Raw genomic sequence first — 27,386 nt, 5'->3', positions numbered from 1 at the left:
TGTACTTACATAAACATCTGAACTTTCTGGTACCTGAACAGTTCATAACAGAGGACTATTTCAAAACATTGTTTCCTTCACAGTCGTATTTACCAAGTAAATTTCTTTGCATGTTAAATTCTGGACATTCTAAAACATAATGAAATTCTTCACCTGTTTCGTTACTTCTACATAATTTACATATTCCTTCAGCTCTATCTATATTTTTCGTGCTGCCAGTTTCAATTTTTAATTCAAATTGTTGATGGTTTAATTCAGTATTTTCATTTTTTAACCTTTAGAGGTTCCTGATCAGTACGTTGTCGTAGCTGCCATACGAAAATCCTTGATGGCGGATGGTGATTTGAAGAAATTTTATTCGTTATTCAAAGTGGTGGAAGAATTTTTGCAGTTAAAAGAAGGAGAGTCTAAAATGCATACTCTGAAGTATTACGATGGCTATGTTATGTTAAAGCAGAAAGGTAAGCTTTATTTGAAAAATTAATGTTAAATGGTATTTCCAAAGGATATCTTCAATTGTTGTAGCATTACTTCCATGCGACACTTCGTTTGATTTTTTGTGCTTCATTGTTGGACCGTCGTCGGTCTTTTTTTAAAAATTAAATCCATATAAAAGTCCCAAATTCAATTTTTGACGTCATGACTACTTGTTTGTCACCCAGATAGCATATATATTGGCAGTAAGTATAATCTATTCCAAGCAGTTTATATTTACATTTCATTCTCGTGTCATTCAACCGCAATATACACCGTATGTGTATTTACTTACAATTAGACCGCCAAGAAATCTACAGCCAAATTTAATAAATCAAGCAAAACTCAACATGTGTTATCTGTGATAACAAACAAAACGCAACCGTAACGTAGATCATTATTGCGCCAGAATGACGTCATAGCATTGAATGTATCTGTACTTCCCTTAAAAAGAAATAGGATTAGAACAGAGTTATTAGGAGACCCTGCAACGAAAGATGTAAATGATGGGACTTTAAATATTATGCCATTCCTTAACTGTCCTTTTCAGGCAGCAACGTCAAAGGAATTGAAGAAACAAGCGAGTACAGACTGAACGGACTACACCAGCTCTGCGAACTCACGGCGTTTATTGGAGATCTTAAGTTTCATGCCGTGAGCTATACGAGAATTAAAGCCCATGGACAGTCTTATATCGATGTAGAGGTCACTTTACGGAAATATTCGGAACCAATCCTGAAGGTTAAAACTCACAACTGGAATAAAGGTATGTAGACTGTAAAACAACAGAATTGAAAAATAGGAGTCAGCTGACTTAATGTCAAGATCTTTGGGTAAAATGTCAAGGTCACATTTTATTTGTTTTTTCTATGGATATTTTTTCTTGACATCAAAATTGTTTAGAAGTAAACAATGAGATAGCTGAGCAATTATTAAGGCCATTGTGTAGAGGTCGAGGTCACTGGGTCAGAGGCCAAGGTCACATTTTCATGCTATCACTAAATAACATTTTGTTATGATGTAATGAATCAAGTTGTAAACAAGAAGTCCTCTTTCCAAAATGCCAAGGTCACTGGATCAAAGGTCATGTCCACTTTTGTAAATTTTAGAAGAACTTATAAAGAAAAGTTGATTGGAATTAAGCAAGGAACAAACAGTTCATAGATAAGGAATAAGATATTTGTTCTTAGGGAGAGAAACAATAAAAAAAAAATCAAATCGAACAAAATAATTTGTATACATGTATTTTCATTTCTATTGCCCCAAAAGATTTGGAGGCGGATATGTATGAGATGTATATTTTGCTCCCTTGCCACATTATGGGGCCCTTACTGACCTGTCAGTGTTGCATTTTTAGTTCGATCCGGAGACCAAAACGGCTGACAGTATAAAGGTTATATATTAAGATTTCTGATTCACAAAAATGTTCTTCTTAGATATGTCTTAGTTTTCATATGTAGGTTCTCCATTTCTCAAGCCTTATTTGATTGTGAATTTCATGACCCCGGGGGTCTTCTGTCCCTGGGGAAATACATTAGAACTCAGGTCACCGTTGGGGCCCATGGGTCTCTTGTTATATATTTATACTACACTGTAATATAATATCATAATTCCCCCATACATTCGCACTATCTTTCAAGACAGACATAATAACGAAACCACGATATTACCTCGAAATCCATAAAAAAAAAAGATGACAAAAATGAAGAAAAGTTGTAGATTTTCATAGAAACCATTAAAAAATTACAAGAAGAATAAAACCCGGTGTTCAGGAATAGTAAGCGCCTTCAGCTTTATCGACGGCACCGCCACATAAATATAGTTCACATCCGGGTCACGCCACGTCATCAACATCACCTTCTACCCGACGCTACTAATCATCGTCGCCGCTAAATACTCCTGTTGCTTTGAACTTATATAGTTGCAGTATGACCTGAATGTGTTTAGGATTTGATGATGATATCGTTATGTACGCGTGTAAGATTCTAATTTGAGTTTTTTGTCTCGTTTCCAAGGCGACAGACTAGTGATTGCACCAACTTCCGGTTTAGAACAACATGAGTACGCAACCGTCACGGAAGTAATTGATTCAACTCAAGTTAAAGTCGACTGTAAGTATACAAGGACTCCTGATATAAAATCTTATCTTATCGGATAAGTTTGCATAACTATAATCTAAATTATCACACAGACCATTTCTTCATCACAATATACATTGAGCATGTAGTACCGTTTTATGAAATTATCTGTTTCATACAAGTTATGATTAATATTTACAGTGATTCTACAACTTTCTGTTCTTTCCACCAAAAACGATAGTTTCATGAACAGAAAGTCAGCAGTTTCTTCTTCTTTTAAAAAAAGTTTAAAACGTAGTCATGATATTTCAACGCCTTTTTGGACAATTTCATGAGCCGACGTTTAGTTTTAACAACATTTTCATTCAATACTCCAAACACATACAGACTACATAGAGCATACATGGCCAGTGTCTTAACATGTAAGCTGTATTTTGGCGAGGGAAAAGAAAGACAAAATCCTTGGCGAGCCACTTATGTCTTTCTGCCTTTCCTTAGTAACTTGCTTACCGCCTACATCACTTAATTCTTTCCTAATGTTTGTCTCACCAACTATAGTCTGAGTTCTGTAGTCGTTACTGCTGATACCAGTAATATAAATAAATAAAACTTATCAGTACAAAATCACCATCTAATAGTACAGAATATAAATCCACTTCGAACTTTCGACTTCAAATGCTTTAGGTATAGTTTTGTATATAGGTTATTTAATTTTGTTTTTCCATATAGTAACTGCCAAATACGACCACTTATGTACATCAAAGAACGGCGTTCTCAGGTGTGCCGAAGTGGCTCTTCTTAGTCGGAATGTCCTCATTGAGGGTCTTACACTTGGTGCTGATCTATACGGAGGAAACATTAAGGTCAGTTAGTTTAAACCTATGTCTACTACAATACATAGAGGATATGATATCTAACAGTGTCTTCAGTAATACCAAATATATTTCACGAGTGGGGCTAATATTTTGATATTTTTCACGAGTGCGCAGCACGAGTGAAAAATATCAATATATTAGCCACACGAGTGAACTATATTTGGTATTACTGAAGACACTGTTAGATATTCTGTTTATTACATTTTTTATCAACGAAAACCCTACCCCGTATGCTAACTAGGACTACAGCGATAATTTGTAAACAAAAAAAGTAGTTTCCCCTGTCCAGGTGCTGACATATATGTCGGGCTTTCTGATTGGTCAATTATTTTGGTATTTTCTAATCATTGATTTGATTGGTCAAATCAGCAAAAGTGATATTTTAATATGATATTTGTCACTAGTGAAAAATATGATATGTGTCACTAGTGAAAAATATCACTTCTATAGAATGAATAATTTTTGATATTTCACTGGTAAAAATGTAATAAACTGTGTTATTCCACTTTCAAGCCATTGTATAAATGTGCCGACTGTTGGATATATATATGTTATATTCCACTAGCGTACTATAAACCTCCGTTCTTTTGATTGGTAAATAATTCGAACTTTGACCCGAGCTGCAATTCTTATTAACGTCATCAATAATCGAATGACGTCACATCACCGGGTCCTTACCGTCATCTGTACACCTTACCTGGTTTGAGTACTGACTCGCTGCGGATAAACATGGTTTGTCTCGGTTTGTATCATCGAAGTTCAGTGTAGCTTTAACACGGTACAATGTGACCCCCCCCCCCCCCCCCCCCCCCCCCCCCAAAAAAAATAAAAAAAACAACAAAAAAACAACAACAACAAAACAAAACAAAAACAACAAAACAAAAAAGAAAAACAAAATGGTCGACAGGCGGCTATCTTGAATGTTGACGTTTGACAATTGGAGTTTTGTTATCGCTATACATGAAAAGGATTTGTCAAAACTCCACATGTAAGCTCCCCTTGGCCTGTAGTTGTGCCCATTTAATATATATTGGGTCTGATCAGGAAACAGAATGGCTGACAGGTAGACATCTTGGATTTTGAAAATGGAAGTTGTTACTCTATTTCTTCAAACTTTATATGCCCTTGGTCCCTATTTGTGCTCATTTGGGCCTCTATCAAAGAAGAGAGAAGGGTATCCATAATAATCTGTCTGTCTGTCTGTCTGTCTGTCAAATTTTGTGTTTTTCTAAGTATGAACATATGTTATGATATGATAAAGCAACATTGGCCAGAATAAAAAGATAAGAGCCAACTGACCGAAGTGCATGTTTTCCGGATCAGAGGTCAAGATCATTCATAATACGTCTAGGTGAACTTTTTTTTTAACTGTTCACTGTTGTATATGTACAATTCCTTATGACATCTTGAAGCAAAGCTAGAAGCTGGTCAGAATTAAATAATCAGTAGACTTAATATCAAGGTCAGATTTGGTATCTTTATCGATGATCATTTTTATCACACTATGAAGCAATGTTAGTTAGAATTACAGAAGGAATGAGCTGACCAAAGCTCAATGTCACTAATTCAAATGCCAAGGTCACATGGTCAAGTTAAGGTCATGTTTGTATCTATTCAAAGATGAACGTTTTGTTATGACATTATTAAGCTAAGTGGCTCAGAAGTTAGCAAGGCGTCAGCTGACTAACGATCAAGGCCACCGGGTCAGACGCCAAAGTCATGTTTTGTATCTTAGAGGTATTTTTAGTACTATGAAGGAAAGTTTGTCAGAATTAAACAAGGAGTCGGCTGAATAAAAGCCAAGTTCACTGTTCAGAGCTAGACAAGGTGTCAGATAACCAAAGTTTAAGGTCATAGTGTCAGAGGCCAAGGTCACATTTTGTATGTTATCACTGATTAACATTTTGCTAAGACATATCAAGCAAAGTTGAGCAATATCAAAGATAAAGGTCACTTGGTCAAAGGTAAAGGACATTTTGTTCCAAAGGTCAAGGAAAAAAAACGTTCTCTGAATATGACTCAAATTCTTAGTCAGGGTGGGGATGTTGTTATTTAGGATTTAAATAAAACAAATCATATATGACAAAAGATATTTATACGGGTATTTCTCATTTCCGGTAGCCCAACAAGTATGGAGGTGGACGCTAATATCCCTCTTAGATCTTTTGTTGCTAATGCTTTTGATAGGGAACAAAACCGGTGACAATATGAATATTTTCATTACGGAATCAAAATGGTGGCTGTACTGCTTCTTTGCGTCATTCTTGTAATTTGAATACTGAGAGGGTGGCTATATCAATATGTGTTTTGTTAATTGGTGAAAATGTGGATATAAATGTACGCAAGACTTGGTTAGGAAACAAATGAGATTTTGTGTACCGCTTTGATAATGTACATGTTACATTATAAGTGGCTATATAAATGAAGAGATATGGGTGTGATTATCTAAAAGGATCTTAAGTCATCAATAGAGTAAACGTTTCTTGATAAATTACAGATATGAAATATTTGTAGTTCATGGTTTGTTCAATTTTATCGAAATGAACTTCGTGTGATATGAAGTCAGACGTGTTCACAGCTTGTTGGTATGTCCGTATTTAAAGATGAACTTCACAACACTCCCTTTGAATGCTCTAATGTTACACCTATTATTGTTTTACAGTGCTTGAAAGACTTCGCAGGCTGTTTCTTTGCTGATTTTGAGCTTAATCTTATGGGTCAACAGCAACCAATCGGTAAGTCATTTTCATGTTTAGTCCATGAGCACATTCGTTATTTCTGACAGAGTGTAATAAATTGTTATTATTTTGACAATAAATAAAATTTAGTCCATGTATATATGCCTACTTAAGACCTACAAATCAAAAAATAATGTTATAACGTCAAAAATTGTCGAAATGAAGCTTTTGAACATTATTATCTACTTTGCATACACTTGACCTTGATCGCAGTGCATTCTGGGAGAGATTTACATACAGAAGAAAACACACTTGGTGGACTCTTTTTATTCAGCTGGAACAATAATATATTGCCTGTTGTCTATCATAACCACAAATTTTAATTGCAGTGTTTAAATGCAAGCAGAAGATAAAAACTAAATAAACATTTCAATATTATCCGTTGAACGTTATTATCCTGTGCATGATGTCGTCCACGTACCGAAACGCTTTCTTAGCGTTATCCCCTTCGGCCCCATTTCGCTGGATTGATACAAGTGTGATTTATCAACAGGTTTAAGCTGATGAACTATAAATAGTGAATCTGCAATCACTACATATCACAAAATAAATCTTAACCATTGATTCAAACGCACCATATGCTTACAGTTTTCAGTAAAGATGACAACAGACCGAACGTTACACTACGTACGTATGTACGTTACACACTTGCCTCTCAAACCAAAACTCACCTGTGTCATTTCCGCATGAGTTCCGATTCCGTTGTCGTTTATAATTCCATCTGTCTGTGCAGTCTCCGATTTAAATCCTTCCCTTTCTTCGTTCTCTATCATTATCTAATTTATGCTTCCTTCTTTCTGGAGATGTAAGGCTAACACATGTTACCTTCTTCGCTTCGCCATGTGGTTCCTGCTCGTTTGTGTTTCTGTTTTCGGCGCATGCGCAATCAGTATTTCATTCAATATGGAGGCGGAGCGAAATGGAATTTTCTTCGGGACGCAAATAATTATTTTCATTTTTTTAATTTTGAAAATAAATAAGAAGATAAAACTTTCCGAGGGTGGTAATATTGTTAAGTGTGTAACTTTTATTGCTGAACAAAAATCCATACGAGTCTATTCGTGCTTTCAATTGATAAAAAAATACTATCAGTCGAAGGTGTAGCACTTTTAATTATCAGATATCGTCACTTTTTCAGACTAACCTATTTTCTTTTCCTTCCACACATGCTCGTATCATCCATGTGCTTTAAGAGGTCAATGTTTTATCTCCTTTTTGTGTAAGTAGCGTATTGTTACTTGGTATATCGTGTAAAAGGTTTGGAAATACATTGTTATATATACCATATAGAACAAAAGGAAACGCATATCTGGAGTTGAAGCATTGAGTGATGCGAAAAGGGTTAACTGCTATATAATGCATATGTGACACCTCAATTGAGCCAACTGGATTGGTACTTCTTTGTGCAGATTCGATTTTATGTTGCAATTTAATGTGTTGTTTTGCAGGACGATATCCAGTTCATTTTCACTTGGGTGGGGATGTGAAGGGTAGGGCTCTTGTTGATTCCTTGTCCATACATAACTCGTACGCCCGATGTGTCGCCGTTCACCGCACTAACAACTTGATTGTAAGTATCAGCAATCACCATTATCATGGTGTAAAAACGTATGAATGCGAAATATTCCATCTAAATATATTTTATTGTTGCATTTGCATTATGTTCGGTATCATTGTCATTGAGTGACTGTATGACTAATTCATATTCGCAGTAGGTTTAATTTTGCTACATTCGTGGTCCCGCAAAATAAATTCCACGCAAATATTTATAAAGGTGTTTTCTGCGGAACGTTAACATGACGTGATTGTACGAAATTCAATGCCCTCAAACTAGGTCCGACTGTGAAATTTAATTTTCGATAGTCAACCAAAATATCTATGGTATTGATCAATGGGTCATTCAGAGCTTTTGCACAAGCTTTAGCTAAACCCCTGTCTCATTCCCAAGTGGAAATGTATTGGAATATTTCAAACACTTCCAAATACCCTGAAGAACGGAAGAATAATTACTAACAACCTTTTTTATGACAATGCAAAAGTACTTCGGCCATTTGTCAGCGATTTGTTTTAGGCCTTAGGTTGAGGTCAGGCCTGGTCTTTCGGTTATAACCTTGTATTAATATATACTGAAACGAAAAAGAAACGCAACATGGAAAATTGTGATTAATTTTGTATTAAATATACATATCTGTATAAAAATCGCGGAAATAAACATGCACCCTGCCTAACACCCATACCAATCTTCAAAATCACCCAAGTGTGACTAGAGACCTATGCACTTCCGGCGCGGTAAAAACATCAAAAACCGTGCCTGTACAAACATATGCGTCCTTTTTTCATTCAAACCAGTATCAATTCATCACTAACATTGAGCCACATCATCGCCAATACTTTTGCAAACAATAATTCCTTTTACAATTATGCCACGGTTATCAAAGGTTGATAGAGGACGTGCTATAGCGATGCTTCTGGCAGGGAACACGCAACTTCACGTCGCTCGACAATTCAGAGTTCACAAATCGACTATTAGTCGATTAGTTTCACGTCTTAACGCAACAGGAAGAGTCGATGACCAGCCGAGATCAGGACGTCCACGCGTAACGTCGCGACGTCAATACCGGGTTCTTAGGTTGGCACACCTGCGTAACAGGAGATTAACGGCCGCTGAAACGGCAAGGAATACGATTGGTAATCATAACCGTCGAATTCATCCCCAAACAGTGATCAACAGACTGCGTGAGGCTAATTTGCGTGCAAGGCGACAGTACGTTGGTTTACCACTAACACCGCAACGTCGAGCACGTCGTATGCAATGGGCAACGGCACATATGCCCAGACGTTTTCCTATGAGACGTTGGAGGTCTATGCTCTTCACCGATGAATCTCGATTCACGTTATTTCGAGCAGATGGCCGTCAACGTGTGTACCGGCGTCGAGGCGAACGTTTTGCTGACGCCTGTGTTTTGGAACACGACCGATTTGGGGGTGGATCAGTTATGGTTTGGGCGGGAATCTCCCATGGTTTGAAGACGCCTTTGGTGATAGTCAATGGGAATTTAACGGCCGTACGCTATCGGGATGAGATCCTTAGGCCCCATGTTGTGCCGTTTGTTAGGCAGCATCATCTAACCTTTCAGCAAGATAACGCGAGACCACACGTTGCAAGAGTCTGTAGAGACTTTCTTGCGACACAGAACATTGTTCCTATAGATTGGCCTCCATATAGCCCCGACCTGTCCCCAATCGAGCATTTGTGGGATGAATTAGACAGAAGAATTCGAAATCGCCGTAACCCCCCAAATACCCTCCCTCAGTTAGCAAATGCACTCGTCCAAGAATGGAATAACATTCCAATACGGAAAGTCAATGCCCTGATGAACTCAATGCAACAAAGAATTAGAGATGTGATAACTGTTCGAGGAGGACACACACGATATTAGGGCACGGTTTCAAAACTGCTGCCATTTCAACTTGGATTCACGTAGGGTACTACCAATCATGACCTTCTAGCAAAGTGACCTGTTCTTAAAAATCTCTAAACATTTAAAGGATGTTACATCAATATTCAATATTAACTATTACATATGAAATTTAAACATAATGCTCACAAGTATTATTTTATTAAACCTACAATTTGAAGTTGCGTTTCTTTTTCGTTTCAGTATAGAAAAGACCAACGCGTATTTGTTTAAACCAACGGCATTTGAAAGCATCAAGGATATATATGTTAAAAACAAACCTCAGATATACATATCGATATGGATAGTTTGTCATTGATGATTGCCGGAAGCAATATAACATATTTATAACATAATTATATACTTCAGCATATGCCAGTTTGTGACATTAAGACAATTATTGCAGTAGCAACAGATATAGATAATTTATGAATATACTTTTAGATTAGAAACACGGTCTGTTTCGACTGTCTTGGCCACGCATTCTTCCTGGAAGATGGTGATGAGATTGGAAATATACTTAGAAATAACTTGGCCATGCTTCAACGAAAACCAAAGGGCGATAACCTTCTGATTCCATCTGACAAGTAAGTTACTAATATGACCCGGTTTGACAGGTAAATTAAGAAAACAAATCACGTGTTATCAGTGAGATCTTAAAAGCCTGTAAATCACTACTATGGTGCAATTTAAAAGAAGTAACTTAATCAATTATGTATCATAGCTAACCTTGCTGTTGACATGTAACTTGTAAAGCTGTGTGTAAATTTCGCCATAACATGCGAACGATGCATGTTTCAGGGGATCACAATTAGCTCATTTTTTATGCCGTTATGCTCACAAGAGTCTACAGAAGACAACATGAGCATTACTTTGACCGGATTTGATTTTATGCATGTTCATGTATAAACACTAATTCTAGTTTACCTTGAAATACAAATGTCGCTTGTTAATAATATCACACAAATATGGCATAAGGGAGAGACATTTCAAACGTTAAGAATGAGACACTTTAAGATGAAAACTCTGAACATGGAGAGGAGACTGTTTCACGAAAAAAAGTTCAACCGCGGTGTTTAGTTAAAGATGAATATTTTGAAAAAGGCCACATAATCCAGAATTTAACTACTTGTCTTGAAACCCACTTCTTACTATGATCAGATGTCTTAGTAGTATAAAATGGGAACATTTTATTTATCGAGATGCCTCTCGTTATACCGTAAGTGTATTTGTGTAATTAATAGTTCACAGCACCATTTGCATTTCAAAGTCAAATCAAAATAAGTTTGTATACGTATATAAAATCAAATAAGTCAAATAAGTGCTTCTACTATGTGTTATGACACTTTTGAGCATGGATATATTCAGATTTTATTATATGTGTGACTTACAATTGTTCGTTGGTATATCAGCAAATTATTGATGATTTATTTTGAGTTCGATCCGTAAAACAAAATAGGTGACAGTTAAAGCTTGGTATTAATTCACAACAAAAGTTCTGCTATATGTCTCAGTCTTCATATTTAAGTTGTCTTTGGTTCCTAGTTGTGCACATTTGATTTTGAGACTAATACAGAAAGAAAATTGCAACAGTTAAGTTTGGTATGAGTATTTATAACTCATAGACATTCTTCTCGAATATATATCTTAGATTTCATTTGAGGGCTTCTATGTTATCAGATCATTAACGTAGAGAAAATATCGTATTTAGAACCAATAAAGATTATTTAATGATGGGCGCCATGATCCCTTTTGGATCTCTTGTTCAATTTGTATTCTACGTAAATTTATCTCATCATTGATTGGTCGCAACATATATACTAAATAATACGTACAAAATGAAAGTGCGTTCCTTGGAATTAGCACAAAATTGCCTCAGAATATTAATCTACGGTGCAGCTACTTTGATTTAATCGACATAATATGTATTACATAAACTACAGAGAATACCGCCTTAATAACGAAACCGTGAGTAATTCTCGAAACGAGGAAACGAGGGCAAACTACGATCAAAAGATAAATTTACATGGGGACCTTTCTCAAAGACAAAGAGAATAAGACCAGATGTTCTTGAGTTGTAAGCGTCTTCTGTATCATTGAACGACAGCATCTATACAAATTTATGTATAAACCTTACATAAACCTTACACGTAGATGTATATTTTATTCTACAGAAAACCGAATGGCTTCCACATCACCCATCCTAATAATGAATTTGAAGGCAATGTCGCAGTTGCATCAGAGGTGAGTCTTTTCCACAAGTTATACTGGGTAAAACAGATGTCAGATTGGCAATAGACGGAAAAGTATATTTAAGAAGCAAACATTTATCCCACATCTGACTACAATTCATTCAGTTATATATAAAATGATGATACGCAGAAATGAAATAGTGGTTAAGTTGTACAATGGGCACTATAGAAGTATTGTTTTTATCTAAAGACTTGTCGTAGCTCAGACTCAAATCTTCTAATTTCAACTTTGTGCTTCATTTTGATTTGGCTAAAAGCTAAAATATGGTGCATTTTGATCAAGTTAAGGTTTATACGACGTCTGCGTACATTACAACTGTAAACATACATATTTTAGTGGTAATCTTATCTTAGCGCCTTTCACTCATAAATCACAGCGCTTAATCATAATTACGCATAAAACATTTTCTTTGTATTTTTCCCTACATTATTCATTGCGCTAATTTTTTATAATTTGGAAATGCGCGAAACTATGAGTGCGCCAAAATTATTACGTTGACTTTGTCTTCATTATTTGCTTGTAAAAGAAAGACATAATTTGCGTATTGCTTTATTAATGAACCTAAGAAAATACCAGCAAATGAAATGTATTATGTACAGTATTTGTTCATTTTTATTCTCTGGGGATATTTCTTTATATATATGTATTCCCTTAAACTTCAGCACTCATTACCATTATAATGCTACACATGTGCATGTAATTAATATTAGTTTCAAATTTTTGATAAACTTGTGATTTTTTCCTTTAAGGGCAACGGATTCCATTATGTGTTTCCAGCACAACCGATCGGCGACTCTGATCCCTTGAACAACTTTGTCGAAGGGGAAGCAAGCAGAACCAATATCAAATTATTCAAAGGGAACACGGCACACAATAACAAAGAGGTGATACCCTGTATATTGATGTTGTCGTTCACTCATAGAGTTTTATCATATTTGTATGAAAATAAATATGCAGTTGCAGGGAATATGAATGCAAGCATTATTCGTTTCGATATACTCAAAACTGAATTTAGAAATGTTGAATATACAAGGAAAATGATGCTTATAGTATCTATCATGAAATCCTACTAATGGTAGCATTAAGTCAACGAGATTAACTTTAAATTTGACTGGAAACTATCACCACTCTGTAAGTAATGCTTTTAAATAATAAGGCGGAAACATTGTAAATGTCTGTCCTAGGTATGACACGCCGTGGGCACAGAGTGATTGGTTTATTAGTTAAAGCCTTTAACATACTTCTCTTGAAAAATATGTTTACTGGTTTTGGCAGAGGCAAACACAGCGCGGCTACCGGAACTTTACGCAGAGTATAATACCGTTGTGAAGATTTATGTCGTAAGGCATATGAGTTGACAATCTCACTCAGTAACCACATTGACATTATGTGGACATAGTGGTACGAAATACATTATTTTAAATTCATTATTTAGATTATTGCATGTCTTTACCTGATATGTCTTTTTAGACTTATGTACCAGTATTAGACATATTTCAAGTTTAGACATATTTTTTCCATGTTTTAGTTTGGTTTGCGCATGGATGATTACTTGGACAGCCTGGGTAATGTGAAGATGAATAACGGTTTCAATGCACGCAGCGACCCAAGAGACAGTACATCTGAACTTGTCCAGACAGAGCTAAGTTGTTTTACTGGTGAGTGGACATATTATATTTACGTATGTCCCCATGGACAAATGTTGAAATAGAAGACAAAAGTAACCAGTACCGTGTCTAACTTGTTGTGCTAAAATGTTCTTAATTGGATGAATATAAAGGAAACAAATATCATTGTCTACCTATCTTAGTGTTGCTTTTTCGTGACAGACAAATGTATCTTTATGGACGTATTTATATGAAATGCAGACCCTCGATAAAGATAAAAAAAAAGCGATGGTTTGTTATTAACAATGAAAATACTGTATCTTTTCTTGTATATATATCAGGACGTTTTATATATATATCTCTAATTTCATACTATTCCAGCGTATGGTAACGGGGAAGGAAATGCCCATATAAGAGCTGCACAATTATTGTTGACGAATTTTGCGTGAGTACCTGGTAGATATTCAAATATATATGTATATCAGTATTTCCTATGTGTATTACATAATGGACATTTAAGCATTTCTCTTTCTTTTGGAACCTTAAAACCTTGAAATGTTTTCTGTTTTGTTGTAAGTCTAAGAATTGATATTTAATGGCGATATATAAAATTTTAGTCTTAGTTTATTAAAATGACAAACATGATATATACAGTAGTATTTGTTGATAATCGAAAATGCTAGACATTCTTTTGTTCGTTACTATAATAGTATTGTGATTACAGAAATATAACAGGATTTGATTCAATGTACGAAAATAAAAGGCTTCATTTTACATCAATTATTTTCTTCCTCAGGGTTGGACAGAGCAAAACAGGCATAAGCCTTTTGAGGTGAGAATGTAACGTTTTATATAGCATGTGATTAAAAGGTACCACATTAAAAAAAATGATACTACATTGCATGTATTGCGTGTATATGCTTTCAAATGTATTTACACAAATTTAGCAATTAATAGGGACGGTTTGTAATCCCATGGTGGAAACATTTCTTTTTAAGAAAAATCCTTTAAGTCGAAATATGTGGACCTGAGAACTTTTTACAATATGGTTTTAGCAAACGTTATTAAAACGGTTGTTATGAGAAATAATACCTATTTCTGTAATAACGTCTTGTCATTGTTTAATGATTGAAGATTCACAAAGTATAAGTACGTTTACAAATACAGATAGACACAGTAGAGAATATAAACTCTATCATTAAGCTGATTCGTCCTAGATAGTGATGTTAAAGGCCGAAAGATTTCGCAAAAGTATCTAATGTGCGACTGAGGAAACTCAAAATACATGTGTTTTAGTCAGCGATGTTGAATACTCAAAATAAGTCGAAAATCATACCCAATAAATATTCACTGGTAATGATGACCAGGTCTGGTTACCTTTTAACTGACGAGCGCTGTAGGTCAACTAGTCGTGTAGCAGAAGAATGGGTTAATGCAGTATTTGTAGTGGCGGAAACAAGTGTACCAAAGATAGATACTTGTGGGTTTTATTCACCCACTAAACGGAATATGAACCCCCCCCCCCCCCCCCCCCCCCCCCCCCCCGCCCCAAATTAATTTTTTTAAATAAAAAAAAACGCAGGGTGTTGTTTGTGATTTCATGGGGCGCGATAGCTCACTCGGTTTTTATCACCGGCCACTAAACCTCCGGTGAAGGTTCGTGGTACGTGGTTCGATGCTCAATACTCGTGTCGATTTGCGTTTCTGGGAACTCAAGAAATGGACCTGTCTGTGTTGTCGTGGTTGTGTCATTGGGCAAGACACTTTACCCTAATTTCTCTGGATGGTATGTGACGGTCCTCCCGTATTTTATTTAGTGAGGTAGGCACAAACTACTACAAGCAGATCCCACCTGAAAATTACCCTGGTGGTTTACGGGGCGATAAACTAAGAAAAAATAAAGAAACCAAGCGTGTGATTTCCTTAATTGTTTGATTACGTATCGGTTCAGTGGAGGTAAACATCGTACGTTGCAAACATCCACTCAAAATGTATAACACACATTGTAAAAATTTCGAACGACACGTCTCTTGAATTTGCTGGTAATTTTGATTTGAATTGCAATTGAATAAATCAATATCAGTTAACACCAGAAGTGTTTTTGTTTTCAAAATAAAATGTCATTGATTACCAATATAATGATCTCGAAAAAGAAATTCACATGAAATATTTTACGTGAAATTCACATGGAATTCATGATGAATTTCACGTGAATTTTTATCATGTGAATTTCACGTGAAAAATTTCATGTGAATTTCATGTGGAAAAAAGATTCACGTGAAATTCATGTGAAATTCACATGAAATTCATATGAAAAAAATCATGTGAATTCTACGTGAAAAAAATCACGTGAATTTCACATGAAAACATTTTCACGTGAATTTCACGTGAATTTCACGTGAAGGAATATTGCCTGTGTATACATGTGTGAACTTGCATTGCAGAGGATTACGAAATGGAGGATATGAACAGAAAGTACAGAAGAGTGTTATTCTTGGTGAACGTGAAAGCGCTAGTTCATTTGTGGACAATACGTATGTATACGTCAATTAATAAAGCAAATCCTACTATTGTTAGATATTTTTGCCTAAAGAATACACCAATTTCTTTGTCTTTATTCTTAATTTTGATTTTAATCTGAATCAATTACAATGATCTTTTCAAAAAGTATTTTGTTACGTTTATTAACTTATCAATTACCTTTTGTTACTAGTTTTACCACTCCACCCATACTAAATACATTATTCATATTAATATATTTGACATGTGCCAAGTTATTTGTTAATATATTCTTTGGTCTGCGTCAATTTACAGTTAAAATATATCACACAGAGCGAAAAACGTGCTCATTTTAAAACGTATCTAATGCGTGGAGGTCTGCTAACACCTATGTCAATGTAGGGTTTTGTCACACAACACACGGAGCTTATGTTACAATTGTAACTACGTTTTTCAAGAATTAAATGTTACATATACCATTTTTACATCTCCATTTTTAATGTCTAGCAGCCGTCATGTTATACATTTAACAATATGACAGATATACTTGCCGATATGTTAAGTGTATTCCTTTATGTTTTATATGAGGAACACTACGAAACCTAGTCTGCTTATATTTTCGTTTTTTTGTTTTGTTTTTTGTTTTAGTGACAAAAATCCAAGAGTGGGATTAGAATTTGTCGGACCTGTGACTTTGGAAGACCTGTATTTTGATGATTTCCACCCTACTCCCGTTTACCGCTCTGGAGCATTGGGTTTTGTAGGAGGGAATAGCGAGAACATTATACAAAACAGAATAGAAAATGTCAATTTCGGTTTCGATGACGTATGTATATATACAAATACTAGTATGTTGTCACCATACTGTCTGAAGCTTCTCTTATACAATATACAATGTATAAGATATCTTACATCAATACAGATGCATAAACAATTGTATATCTTGTTTTACATCATCATATATCTTTCAAGAAAGAGCCTGGTAACTTTTAACTGCATCTCTAAGACATGTTTCCTAGTTGTATCCTGGATATGATATATCGATATGTACTTATTAAGTAACACTATGTATAGAATATAACAATCAAAGTTAACGTTTACATGAAGTTATGACAATAGAATATATTCCTGTTTGTCTTTTTGTTAGGTCACCTGCCCGTAGGGCAAGTGAGCTTAAGCCGCGGCGAAGCGGCCGTCGTCTGTCCACCTTCCGTCACCTTTACATATGCATCACTAACTACTCGGTGGATTTGATCCCAATTTTATCTGAAGCATTCCTGGATAAAGGGGAACCAGTTTTGTTTAAACGATCTGTCTGGTCCTAAGGATCCTGAGGGACGGGGCACAAAGGGGAAATATAGGGAAAGGATTTGGTCTGAAACATCCTTTGGTGAAGGGTAACCTGTTTTTTTTTTTATAAACGGTTGGTCTAAGCTTTATGTAAATCTTGGGTTGAAATTATTCAACAAGAAAAGACCAAGGTCATGGTTAGGCACAAATATTGTATCTTTCTACTGGTGAACATTTTGTTGTTATGAAACAATGTTATAACAAGATATAACAGAACGAAAGTTCGTTGAAACAAATGCCAAGGCCGAATTTTGTATCATTCATAGACGTTATGAATCAAAGTTGGTCAGAAGTAAACATAGAATCAACTGTCCAAAGGTCAAGGTTAGGGTCAAATGTAGAATATTTTCACTGGCGGAAATAATTTATGAAATTAAGAAAATTATGGAACAAAGTGGGTCAGAAGTAAAAAAAAAAAAAAAAGTAATCTGGCCACATGTCAAGGTCTCAAGGTAATTGAATTTGTATTTTTCACTGATGGACATTTTGTGGCGACATTTTGAAGCAACGTTGGTCGGAATGAAACTTTAAGTCAGCTGACCAAAGGTCATGGCCTCTAGGCAAACAGTCAAGGAAAATATTGTGTCTTCTCACTGATGCATATTGTTTTGATGATAATTGGTCAGAATTGAACATAGTGTCAATAGACCACAGGCCATGGTTGCTGTGTCAAATTTCAAGGTCGAATATAGAATCTTTTCATTCATCAATTCATGAAGTTATAAAGTGGGAATCATATGAGTCAACTGACCACAAGTAAAGTCAGTGTGTCAAAGGTCAAGGTCGAACATCTTTTGATGGGTTAAAAGGTTAAACATCAATGTAAACTAGTCTCATTTTTCACTAACGAACATTTTGTCATGACATTATGAAGAAGAGTTGGTCGTTATTAAACAAGATGTCAAGAATATTTCAAAAGATCAAAATCACTGGGCCAAAGTTCAAGACATTGCTGGTCCTAAGGTCAAGGACAAGTTCGATCTGACCATGACTGGAATAAATAAAACAAATCAAACTTTAGGAATAAGTAGTATCTGCGGATGGAAGGGAAGGAAAGCAGTCTCACATCATAGTAAATGTATAATGTATATTTCGCTTCATTCTTTCAACTTTCAGTTGTTTTTTAAGTCCAAATATTAAACTCAAATTGAACCACAGCGATATGGGCTGATAACTTCTATATAATTGGTGTGGGTATATAGCCACACGACGGGGCCTTTGATGACCTGTTAGTATTCTAGTTTGCTTTGAGTTTCCTTTGGAACCAGAACGATAAATGAATTTAAAGGAAAAAGTTGACAGCAATACCTGATACTGAGAGGCAGATCCCAAAATGTGGAATGTATTTGTATTAGACTAATGCTATAGTTACCTTAATATCCAAGTGAGCGATAAAGGTTCCATGGACCTGTTATTTACGAAATAATTCCACATTTTCTGTTGAAAATCTCTTCATGTATTTATGTAAATTATTTGTTCGACATAGTCTGTTGCAGGTAACAGGATGCTTGAACCAGATACAGATAATGACAAGCAGGGGAATCTTGTTGAATCATTTGTTGGTGACGGAAGTGTTGCTGATTCAAATTCAGCATCCACTATCCTGAGAGGTGTAGGTTTCCAGACAACAAAAGACTGCTTCATCAGGACAAACTGGGTCAAATATGCCGTCTGTAACGAGAAATACGCAATGGTACAGTCTGATTTTATTCATTACAAAACATTTTCTTTGGGACATAAGAGATGGCACCGAGATCAATAATTTCAAAGCGGAACGGAGAAGAAAATTATAATATATGTATAATTGTATAAGTATGATAGATATGTTCAATGATTTGTATCAACTGAAAAAAAGACAAAAATGAAAACAATAGGTTGCATTACACTGAAAAATACAGCAGTCACATTTTACCGAAAAGTTTTTATTCGAGTTTGGAAGAATTAATATAAATGTATTGATAAAAATTGCGCTTACCCACACATGGCTGTTTTGGCATATCATTTGTTCTGCCAAACTGGCGGTTGACCAATTAACTATTGTATTGGATTACAACGGAATATAATTAATTTTTCTTTATTTTCATGGTAAATACTTAAATGTGATTGGTCGAAAAATTCTTTTCATTCTTCTATGAAAGAAATTCCGAGAATGGCGTGAAAAATGTGACGTCACAATACGACAATTGACGTTGCGTATTAATTTGAGAAAAAGAATCCCATTTAAAACCAGTAAAATTGTACATAAAACATGTTTTAAATTAGAAAATCATTTTCAAAAATTAATTATAAGCGTTGATGTCAATTATTTTTTAGTTTCATCGGGGTATGAAACAAATTGTGTTTGCAAACTGCTGTAAGAATCCGGATTCATACAGTTTGCAAACAAAATTAGTTTCATACCCCGATGAAACTAAAAAAAATGACATCAATGCTTAAAAAATCAAAATATGGCGAAGTAAATGCATTAATATCATCAAGCTACAATTTGTATCAGTGAATGTATTGTATTACCAAATGTATTGTATTAGTTAACATAATGTATTAGCAAATATATTGTAGTAGTAAGAGTATTGTATTAGTTAACATATTGTTTTAGCAAATGTATTGTATTAGTAAGAGTATTGTATTAGTTAACGTATTATATTAGTAAATGCATTGCATCAGTGAATGCATTTTTTTAGTAAACGTATTGTATTAGCCAATATATTGTATTTACTAAATGTGAAAATTTATTGTATAAGTAAATGTATTAGTAAATGTATTGTATTAGTAATTTTGTTAACTATTTTACACTTGAATGTCTTACAGATGAGCCTTAATAAGCCTGCCACCATACAAAGAGTCGACTATGAAGGGAATGTTTTAACACTGGACACCGAGGGCGACATGTCTCCAAAGAATACTCCATTCAACGCCGTTGTCGATAACTGGCAATACCATTATCTATTTCGCTTTGATAATGATGACTTTAAAAGCGCAGTCTCTCTAAGGACTTATGGAAGTAACAAAGGGTAATATATTGATTTGTATTACATGCAACCATAAGCTATTATTTGCTAGTATCTGGCTATAAGATTGTTTTAGGAAATGTGTGAGAGCGGACTCAAGCTCACGGTGTTGTTTTAAGTTATATGCCCCCGTACGACTTTGTCTTTGCATACTGTTCTACCGTGATGCTGTCCGTTCTGTGGTGTATTCCTCTCTCGAACTATAGGTTAAAGGAATGGAGCTTTTAAGGCAGTTATAACAGGGATACAAGAGTCATTTTATGCCTTCTAACTATGTTTCTGTGTAATTACATTTACATTTCGAAAAAAAAAATACTTTGATTTTTTTTTTTTTTTTCAAAACAAAATCTTAAAGTTTTAATGAATGTTGACAACTCATGTTCGTGTTCACATTTCGCAGGTTTAATGGCATTCAACTGAATAAAAACATTCTCAGTATACTCTATTCAGGAATTCTTATATATTTGATGTTTTGTGATTGTTTTGTGATTAGTATAATGTAAACAAACTTTATTTGAAGATTTAAGATAAACGTTCAGGCAGCAAATATCTTCTAGCTTAAATCAGCCAAACTCAGCTATAAATCGGGACACTTTTATGCATTCTGCTTAAAAAAAGCCAGAATGTGCCCTTATATACACAGGCATGTATTCAATTAAAAGTTGTTTGGTTTATTAGGTCATCTGACCCGAAGGGTCAGGATGATCTATAGTCATCATGCTTCGTCCGTCGTCGTGCGCCGTGCGCTTTTCACATTTCAAACTTCTTCTCAAATTCCAATATTGGGATTGAGTCGAAACTTGCCTGAAATGATCTTGAGATGGTCCTGACCAAGTGTTGTTATTATTCAGGTCGGTCAGAAATCCAAGATGACCGCCATGGCAGCCATCTTAAACACATTTTAAACTTCTTCTCCAGTTCCACTGCTGCCATTGAGCTGGCAATTGGTGAGGATGTTAAGGAAGGAGAACCAACAAAGTGTTGTTATTTTTCGGCCTCGTTTAAACTTTGACATGGCAGCCACGATGGCCATTTTGTAACATGATTGCACAATCATGGTTTTCCTGAACAACACCTATTTCAAACTTCTTCTCCAATTCCACCAGTGGGATTCAACTCTAACTTGCCACTTACCAGAAAAGATCCAGAGATGGTCCTTACCAAGTGCTGCTATTTTTCGGGTCGGTCAGAAACCCAAGATGGCCGCCATGACAGCCATCTTGAAAAACACATTTGAAACTTCTCCAGTTCCACTGGTGCCATTGAGCTGGAAATTGGTGAGGATGTTAAGGAAGGAGGGCCAACAAAGTGTTGTTATTTTTCGGCCTCGTAAAAACTTTGACATGGCAGCCACGGTGGCCATTTTGTAACATGAATGCGCAATCATGGTTTTCCTGAACAACACCTATTTCAAACTTCTTCTCAAATTCCACCTGGGGATTCAGCTCTTACATACCAGAAATGATCCTTGCATGGTCCTGACCAAGTGTTGTTATTTATCGGGTCTGTCTGAAATCCAAGATTGCCGCCATGGCAGCCATCGTGAAAAATACATTTTAAACTACTTCTCCAGTTCCACTGGTGCCATTGAGCTGAGAATTGGTGAGGATGTTAAGGAAGGAGAGCTAACAAAGTGTTGTTAGTCTTCGGCCTCGTAAAAACTAAATTCCAAGATAGCCACCATGGCCAACAGTGCCTCTATACTCGCTACAGAGAATGCATACTACAATAGTATAAGGGTCTTTAATTTAGAGTCAGATGAACGTTAAGGTCCTTATGCCTCTTGTAATTGTTTAACGTCCTATCTACATAGGTTATTTAAGGACGGTCAATTAAAGAAATCTGTCCGCTTTATTTATTCATTGTATTTGTGCGGGTCGAAAAATGATAATGATACATGAGAGAAACAATTTTTTTTTGGAGGGGGGTTGTTTTGTTTGTTGCTGTTTTTTAGATGGTTTGAAAAAAAAATGAATAAATAGAAACTTAATTGGGACGTGGAAGTTCATTTCCACTACCACAAACATAGATCTAGTTGATGATGGTTTGCACTATGGATTTTAAAATGTTTATTTCTAACAGATCAAATGCTATCGTGGGATGCTGCGTTCCAAAAGGGGCCGATTTGCGAATCCAGTATGACAAGAACAACGTGTTTGGCACAGTTGCTTCTTACGGGGATTTAACCAATACAAACTCTGGAAACAAATATTACCACGACGTGACTGAAGGGTAAGATTCATTTCCATGAATACAGAACTCGAAAATTAGTTGAGACTAGACTAAACAATGCATTTTAGGTGGTCATTGTATTAATCTATGACGCCATTGAATGTTGTTACCTATTGTCAGCGCAGTATCTGTAACTTCTCAAAACATAAACAATATGATATTATTGTTATCAAAAATTACACCAGTGTCAATATAGAATTTAGAATTTGTTAAAGTGGTTCAAAAATTGTGCATGTCATGAGTTTAGGCGGTTGCAAAACTTTTTGTACTAAATTGTATAACAAGTTTGATGAAATCCATATTGCGAAGACTGTAGTGTAAGATGTTATTTATCACATAACTTGTATTCATGAGAATGTAAAAGCGAAAACTGGCTGCTGACTAATTGATAACCTTACAATAATTACATTGTATTACACTTGTGTGACATTTTACTGACATGATCGTATGGCATAATAGTATGTCATGGTCGTATTAAATGATCTAATGACATTGTTTTATGATGTAATCGTGTGACATGAATCTATTGCATGATCCTATGACTTGATCGTATGACATAGTTGCATGACATGATCGTATGACATGGATGTATGACATGCTTGTATGACAAGGATGTATGACATGCTCGTATGACATGGATGTATGACATGCTCGTATGACATGGATGCATGACATGCTCGTATGACATGGATGTATGACATCGATGTATGACATGGTCTAATGACATAGTTGTATGGCATGATTGTATGACATGATCGTATGACATGGTCGTATGGCATAACGAAACATACTAGTTTGTGAAAATGATTTTTTCATTGATATTAATGCATTTTTGTACGATTCAATTTGAATGGTAAATAATTATAACCTGGTATAATTTCATTTGCAGGATTGTCTTTCTGAACGTCGCTGGTCGAGAGGAAAATGTTGACGATGAGACATTTTGCAGAGATGAGTACAAGAAGAATGGAATATGTCGTAATATTATGATCAAAGTGAAGAACGGCGTAACAGGCATTAATGATTGTGATGTCCAGAAATACACTCCACCATCGCCACCGGTGAGTTCAAGGGTAAACAATTTCAAAATAAAATCTGTGTTTGTGTCGTTATAATGTTTACCTGATACGCCTACTATAACCGTATATTTCATACTCATTAAACGGTAAAATATTCTTATAAAATTGGTTTCAGATAAAGCGAACACGAGCCTATACTATCAAAATAACTTCTGTAAATATATATTTTGAAAAAACTTGTTAGACTCAATTACGAGCGCTTGCACTGATTTTTGTAGTTACACTGTACAAACACGTTTTTCTTTACACTTTTAGTTTTCGTAAGTAAGGGAACGTCTTAGTGTAATCATATATTAAAAAAACAAATATGTCTTATGATATAGTTCCTGAAAGGATTTTTACATGTATGATGGTTTAAAATACAATTTTGAAAAAAAAAAATGAAATTGGTGGAAGTATGGGGCAATTGCACCTTTCTGTCTGGATTTCGACATTTCTTTGGGCCGTATTTTTAGTTTCCTTAGTCACCTCCTAGATATCGGCACTTATACCCTTACCATCAGTGACGAGTCCTAGACTGACGAAACAGCTGTATGGTACTCTAACGCTCTGTTCCTTTAAAAAGGTGTAACTATCTTGTATTTCTCTTGTACTGTCATTAAAATGAACTATATAAATATATATATTTACAGATATTTAAAGTACAGAAAATGATTAATTACGAACACCAATCTAATTAAAATTAGACTTGTATAATTTCCGTTCCTCTATGATACACTGCAATACAAGATCTAACGATGCCCCATAAGAGTTCATCTCTGCATGACCTTTGAGCTCAGCCAATCAGCGCGTCGCCTATGAATTTTTTACGTAACGTTCCCGAGGTATTCCGATGGTCGATAGCAACGGTAAACAACATGGCTTCACCCACTCCACCTCACCGAGAACACTTCAACAGATTTATATTTTTACAAACGGGTGCTGCCTGTGAGATTTTTCATTAATCATACGAAAGAGAGAGAGAGAGACAGTGAAGACAGCAGCGTCGTGTAAAATAGTTTGAAAGGGAATAACGTGTATGGTAACGGTTTTCGAAATCCAGTTGGCAAAACAGTCCGTCCTGTCGACTAAGACAATATATAGAGGAACGGAAATTACAAGTCTAATTTTAATTAGATTGTTACGAACACCATCTTGTGTCCACAAATTAAGTATACAGACTGATGTTATTATACACCACAACATTATCCGGTCTGTCTATCTCATTATCCATTCTTTTCATTGGTTATTTCGTCTGTCTGTTATTTTTGTTTTCAGCGTAATGACCTATAATCCGAATGATACTTCTTACTTAGTAACTGGTTTACCGCCTACTTGACTCCACCTATAGCTAGGATTCGTCTCACCAACTGTAGTCAAGGATTCACGCCTACTTGACTCCATCCATAGATAGGCTTCGTCTCACTGACTGTAGTCATTGTTCTGTTGGCGTGAGGGGGTTACCCCTCTTGAACCGTCTGTTCTATGATAAATTTAATCATAGTTTTAGAACGCGGTTCATGGTCCTGATAGCGCCTTATCATGTGTATAATCATGACGTGTCTAGTAGTATCAGGGTAACATGACGCGGCAAGGGAGAGGGGGAATTTTAATATTTTTGATGTCCGTGTAATCTTTCAATATTTCCGAAATGTGGCCTTCTTCTAACCTCCATCACGATTCTCTACATTGGTTAGATGATTAACGTATGCGAGCGTCTTTTAACTTACAAAATGTATAATCTGTATAAAAATATGAACCAGTATTTTTAGAGGAGGACTACAATCAAAATAGATGATCGTCACATTTTAACATATACGTAAACGTGACGATTTAATAATGACAGTTGTTTGGTTCATTTCTACATCATAACATTCTCTATCATCCGTTGATTCAAACTAAAGTGTGTTAGGTAGTATCTTTGTACAGGATTAGGATAAACGGTTGAAGTCATCTGTGCAAGTGTGCTTATTCATCCACATTAATTAGACTTATTCGATAATTAATATTATATTTATATAAAATTACCTCAAATGTCACTTTTGTCTGAATAGAATTCGGAAAATGGCATTAAAGGAGAAAATGGCTATATTTTAGTTCCAAAATATTTGTGAACCCTTGAAAAATACTATAAATTGACAATTTTTACCAACAGTAATCAATACGTTATGTTCAACTCTTGGAACTGACAATATATTTATCAATGTTTGAAAATTATTACAACTTAAAAAGCTTCAATTTCCATTTCCAAGTTCTGGAAAAAAAGAAGAGCATGGAGGAGGTGGATCCGCATTTTCGTCTCAAATACACGAACTGAAATTTCGGCACTTTAGATACAATAACCGAAAATGATTTCATCATAAAATGATTTCTGAAAAATGAAATTTTGTATATATATTTCTCAGTTAATCTCGGTTGGAATTGAAAGATTTTTTGTATTTACTATCAGCTTTCAGTTACCGCACTTGACATGGTTACTTTGTCTCTTTTATTTTGTTATGTTTTGTTTTTGTTATAATTATATTGTCAGTGTATATTCTTTACACTGTGGTTATAACTACCGTATAGTAAAATATTGATTTTAAATGTTTTAGACGGCAAAGAGACAACTTGTCAGTGAGACACAAAAGGTAGGTATTTAATTTGTTTTCGTTTCCATTGATTAATACGCCTGTTGTAGTTAGTATTAAGTTTCTTAAGTTCCTTTGTTTCTTTCTATTTATGTCCTTCGTTCCCCAGATTGTATTTCTTTTTTTCCTTTTATTTCTCAACATTGACCTTTTGATAGTTTGTGACTTTTTGATTTCCTGTTTTGTCCCCGTTCCTACTTTTGTATTTCCTGTTGAATGGAATTTTATTCGTTCCTGATTTAGTAGTTTTAAACCTCTCTGAAGTTTCATTTTGTTTCCGATTCTCCTATGTTCATTTCGTTTCCTTTTCTTGATGTTGTAGTTAGTCTAGACTTTTTAGTTGTGTTGGATTCTCCTCTGTTGCTGTGGTTTTCCTTCCTGTTGGTTTGGGTTCTACAATGTTGCTGTCCTTCTTGTTACTTTTTGGGTTCTACAATGTTGCTGTTGGTCTGGGTTCCCTTTTGTTGCTGTCCTTCCTGTTCTGTTGTTTTGGGTTCCCTTCTGTCGTCGTCCTTCCTGTTGGTTTGGATTCCCTTCTATTGCTGTCCTTTATGTTGGTCTGGGTTCCCTTTTGTTGCTGTCCTTCCTGTTCTGTTGTTTTGGGTTCCCTTCTGTCGTCGTCCTTCCTGTTGGTTTGGATTCCCTTCTGTTGCTGTCCTTTATGTTGGTCTGGGTTCCCTTTTGTTGCTGTCCTTCCTGTTCTGTTGTTTTGGGTTCCCTTCTGTCGTCGTCCTTCCTGTTGGTTTGGATTCCCTTCTGTTGCTGTCCTTCCTGTTGTTTTGGGTTCACTTCTGTTGCTGTCCTTCCTGTTGTTTTGGGTTCACTTCTGTTGCTGTCCTTCCTGTTGTTTTTCATATTTCTCTGTTGCTGTCGTTGTTCTTCCGTTTGGTTAAGGTTCTCCTCAGTTGCTGTCTTTCCTGTTGTTTTTATCTTTCTCTATCGCTACCGTTACCCTTCTGTTTGGTTTAGGTTCTTTTCTGTTGTTGCTGTCGTCCGTTGTGTTGTTTTTAAATTTTCTTTATTTTTTCAAGTAATTCTTATGGTATCGATTTCTCACCGTCATTCCTTTTGTCGTGTCTTCATATCTACATTCTCTTGTTTTATTTCATATTTGATTTATCATTAT

At 35.4% G+C, this 27,386-nt stretch overlaps 1 protein-coding gene across 1 annotated transcript in view; it reads left to right on the top strand.

Moving 5' to 3' along the window:
* LOC117321884 (cell migration-inducing and hyaluronan-binding protein-like) overlaps positions 1-27,386 on the top strand; it is a 37,295-nt gene that overhangs the window by 7,898 nt on the left and 2,011 nt on the right. The window contains exons 5-23 of the mRNA XM_033876495.1: positions 282-461; positions 1,025-1,240; positions 2,490-2,585; positions 3,282-3,415; positions 6,090-6,162; positions 7,614-7,735; positions 10,068-10,210; positions 11,798-11,867; positions 12,626-12,760; positions 13,405-13,534; positions 13,865-13,928; positions 14,280-14,315; positions 15,928-16,017; positions 16,631-16,808; positions 18,819-19,025; positions 20,141-20,343; positions 22,423-22,572; positions 23,462-23,633; positions 26,225-26,260. Coding sequence (XP_033732386.1) covers positions 282-461; positions 1,025-1,240; positions 2,490-2,585; positions 3,282-3,415; positions 6,090-6,162; positions 7,614-7,735; positions 10,068-10,210; positions 11,798-11,867; positions 12,626-12,760; positions 13,405-13,534; positions 13,865-13,928; positions 14,280-14,315; positions 15,928-16,017; positions 16,631-16,808; positions 18,819-19,025; positions 20,141-20,343; positions 22,423-22,572; positions 23,462-23,633; positions 26,225-26,260 — 2,435 coding nt within the window. The remainder of the gene's footprint in view (positions 1-281; positions 462-1,024; positions 1,241-2,489; positions 2,586-3,281; positions 3,416-6,089; positions 6,163-7,613; positions 7,736-10,067; positions 10,211-11,797; positions 11,868-12,625; positions 12,761-13,404; positions 13,535-13,864; positions 13,929-14,279; positions 14,316-15,927; positions 16,018-16,630; positions 16,809-18,818; positions 19,026-20,140; positions 20,344-22,422; positions 22,573-23,461; positions 23,634-26,224; positions 26,261-27,386) is intronic.

This window comes from Pecten maximus, chromosome 2 (genome assembly GCF_902652985.1).
Source record: "Pecten maximus chromosome 2, xPecMax1.1, whole genome shotgun sequence".
NCBI classification, from domain to species: Eukaryota; Metazoa; Mollusca; class Bivalvia; order Pectinida; family Pectinidae; genus Pecten; species Pecten maximus.
Note: the sequence above shows the minus strand (reverse complement) of the source record. Positions and strands in the feature narration are given on the sequence as shown.